General features: G+C 40.5%; 1 protein-coding gene across 1 annotated transcript in view; it reads right to left on the bottom strand.

Moving 5' to 3' along the window:
* Positions 1 to 3,528, bottom strand: part of MAP9 (microtubule associated protein 9) — a 93,847-nt gene that overhangs the window by 16,607 nt on the left and 73,712 nt on the right. The window contains exon 3 of the mRNA XM_035892034.1: positions 1,942 to 2,370. Coding sequence (XP_035747927.1) covers positions 1,942 to 2,370 — 429 coding nt within the window. The remainder of the gene's footprint in view (positions 1 to 1,941; positions 2,371 to 3,528) is intronic.

The following is a 3,528-nucleotide window of genomic DNA, read 5'->3' as shown; positions in this document are numbered from 1 at the left end:
CCTCACCAGAGCAGAGTAGAGGGGCAGAATCACCTCCCTCGATCTGCTGGCCACGCTTCTCCCGATGCAGCCCAGAGTACGGTTGGCCTTCTGGGCTGCCAGCACACATTGCCAGTTCATGTCCAGCCTTTCATCCACCAGAAGAGAGCACATCTCTAATACAGCACTGATGTAAGAAAAACAAAGCTATCCTGCTTGTCCCTTTATCTACTAGAGAAGATACAGAAGGAAGACTGCTGCTTTCCACACAGTGCAGAACAGAATAACCTTGGGTAGGAGGAGACATCTTGAGAAATGCAGTCGAAGAGGAGGGCTTTCAGTATATTTCTAGCTTCTTCCGTGATGTCTCCATTCCCTCCCCAAGGCAGTGCCTGGGCAGCAGAACCACCGCACAATAGTTTCTTACTATCCTCTGGCTCCTCACCTTCCTCCTAATCAGTAATCTTATCTTCCTCATGTTTTATTCCCCCTGCCCTGCCACCAACAAGATCAAGCCATACACCAGTTTTGTAACTGCCTTTTTCTTTAGGTATGCCAATCCACATAGAAACGCATATCTAATTCTGCACATTGCCACAGAAGCATTTCTTATTAAGTCCTAATTTGTACAAATCTGTCGAAGGAAATGGGAGAATCACCATCCTCATCCAGCACACTCAGCTGCATAGTCTAGTTATATAATTAGCGTGAAGTTTGGAGAGCTAAGAGGCCACAACAATATTCCTATAAGCACCCTGACAGTTTTTTCATACCCTAAATCAAAAGAAAAGTTAAAGGAGCAGAAGGAGCTGATTAATCTCTGTATAGTCACCTCCTCTGTTGGACAGGGATCAATTTATCTAATAGAAGAAAGTTTACAATGATTGATTGCTGAAGACAATATGCTAGTATCACTGTACTACTTAGCCTCACATGAAGAAAAGGAGCACTTCAACTTTTTTCTGCCAGTCTAAAACTACAAGGCCATGAAAGAGAGGCACCTGCAGTGCCCAGCTGCACGTTCAAATATCTAGCACTTTGGTGCCATCATGTGGAAAGAAAAAAAGGATCTGATATGGCTCATCATGCTCTACCAGTTTCAAAGTTGTAATCTTCCATCACAGGTAATGACCAGCCATAAATTTCTCTCAACATCAAACCGGACAACATCTTCTCATATTAGGAAGCAGATAAAAAATATTATCTCTTTTGACATTTTAAATTTGTAAAAGCACATATAGTCAATTAACAGAATTCTGAGCTCTGCTTTGCATATTAAAAATGAATTAGCTATTCTTATAGTACAACATTAAAGTTCTCTTTTTACATGTTTGACTATACATCCAAAGTGGCTCGGTAGCTTCAAAGTAAAAAATCATTTGAAGTTTTAACTTTGTGATGATGAGAAGTCTACCATTCATAAATATTTTGGTTACAGCTCATTTCCTGATGTTCTGTTACATTACAGCATCATGATGTCTGAGCATCACGACTTCAACGTTGTATTTGCGATCACTGTGGTCCCACTTCACTGGTCATAGAGAAGGGATGCCTGTTTAAGGACCTTTCCATTAAAGGGTGCATGGATGCTGTGGACACCATGTGAATATGGCATTCTGTGCTATGCACACACAGAGGAGGCAATTCTGTAGGCCTCCTGCACCTCCCATGGACATGCACTGATGGAGAGCTGGACTTCAAGATCCCAAACAGCTGTTTTTCATCTCCTGAAAGGAAAAGGCAAATAGGGACCTCCTGCTACTTGGCCCACACTGGTTCAGTTTACCCCCTGGCAGCTGGACGTTATCAAAACGTGTATTTTTAGAATAATATTGAATAAATCCCCTGCAAGCCAAAGCAGCTGATACTTAATACAGAAAATAACCCAAATTACAACACTTTAAAATACTCTAATACAGCTAAGCAAGTAGCAGCAACAACATTCAAATGCTTTCTTTTCACCTGATGCTGAAGCATTTCTTGTTTTGTGCATCCGTGGCTTTGGTATTGGTTTGTTTTCCTCTTGATTTCTTTTTTTCTGTAGTTCACAAATAGCCAAGTCATGACAGTGGTCACTTTCACTATTATCACACGGTACTTCTTCAGCAGCTGAACACTCTTCATTATTTTTTCTGTCATCACCCTCATTTTGACTTTCCAAATATTCTTCTTCACCATCTTTTCTGTCATCCTGTACGTTTTCACTTTCTAAAAGCATTACTTGCTGAAGATTCTTTTCATGAAAGGATAAAGTCAAGTCATCAGCAGCTTCGTTTTCCAAATCTGCTGCTTTTTGTGAAGCATCATCATCTGAGAGAGGACTCTCAACACCAACTGATTTCTTAGTGCTTTCAGCACCTGAATTACTTTCATTAAGTTCTTCCCCAATACCTGAAAATAGCACATTATCAATTTCCATTTGAGACAAGTGGGGAAAAAAAGGGACACAGAAACTATATCTTCTACAATTTAAAAGTATTTTTCACATAACACTCCTGACTTAAGTCTCTGAGTATTTATCTTTCTGCACCTCTGATCTCTGCAGAGCCACCAAACCAGATCCTGATTCTACTTCTTTTCCTGTCATCTGTTTCCATGAACCCAATCCAAAGAAAATATTCACAGGGTAATTCTTATCCATCATGCAATTTAAATCCCTTCTAAAAAACTACATCTCCAGTGCCATACGAAGTGGGAGCAAGTCAACAACAACAAAGCTAGGCGCGGCTGGTTACCAGAATCCACCCTCCCTTTCTATTCTCTTCACTTCTGTCCCATCTGAAATCTACTAGAAGAAACCCCAAGGAGAGATCTGCTCCAGTGCTACAGTTCACATGTTTAACAAAAATATTTTCTCTTGCTGTAGCCTGTTGTTTCTAATTGACTTTATTTCAGAATTCAAATGCTTGAGGAAGACAACAAAAGAATGTCATGATAGTTGAGTAACATATTTAATACAGGAGGAGCTTTTTTCTAAATCTTGTCAGCAAAGGGAAATCAAAATATTCCAAAAACTTTTAAAAGATGTTTCAGGTGTGAATGAAAAACAGGACACAGAGGAAGTCCTTTTAAAAATACATTAGGATGTTTAAGATTCGTATTTCCCTTAACATGCAGCACTGTGTCAAGGGTACAAGAGCCATTTGGCCAATCTCATTAGACTAAACGTAAACATTAACAAATATCAAATGCATCCTGGCCCAAGAAAAACAGCCACATCAAACCTCTTCCTGGCACACCTTTGCATACACCGCCAGGCAAGCATGCTCTGCAATGTGTCCTGCAGCCCTTATTCACTGATCGTCCAGACTGGGAAAACAGTAAGACAACAACATGGCTTTCTCTCTGCCCATGTCCACTTTTGTTCACAGTACAGTGTGCTACTGTCTCATCCAGGTGTAGAGTAACAACATGGCTAAGGTTACTCCAGGCATCACGACTGTAGGAAACAGCACAGACTGTGTCTGGTCTAGCAGGTTGGCACCACACAGCATCATAGAATCGTTTAAGTTGGAAAAGACCTTTAAGATCATCAAGTCCAAACGTTAA

This window comes from Egretta garzetta, unplaced genomic scaffold, assembly GCF_000687185.1.
Source record: "Egretta garzetta isolate BGI_Z169 unplaced genomic scaffold, ASM68718v1 scaffold114, whole genome shotgun sequence".
NCBI classification, from domain to species: domain Eukaryota; kingdom Metazoa; phylum Chordata; class Aves; order Pelecaniformes; family Ardeidae; genus Egretta; species Egretta garzetta.
Note: the sequence above shows the minus strand (reverse complement) of the source record. Positions and strands in the feature narration are given on the sequence as shown.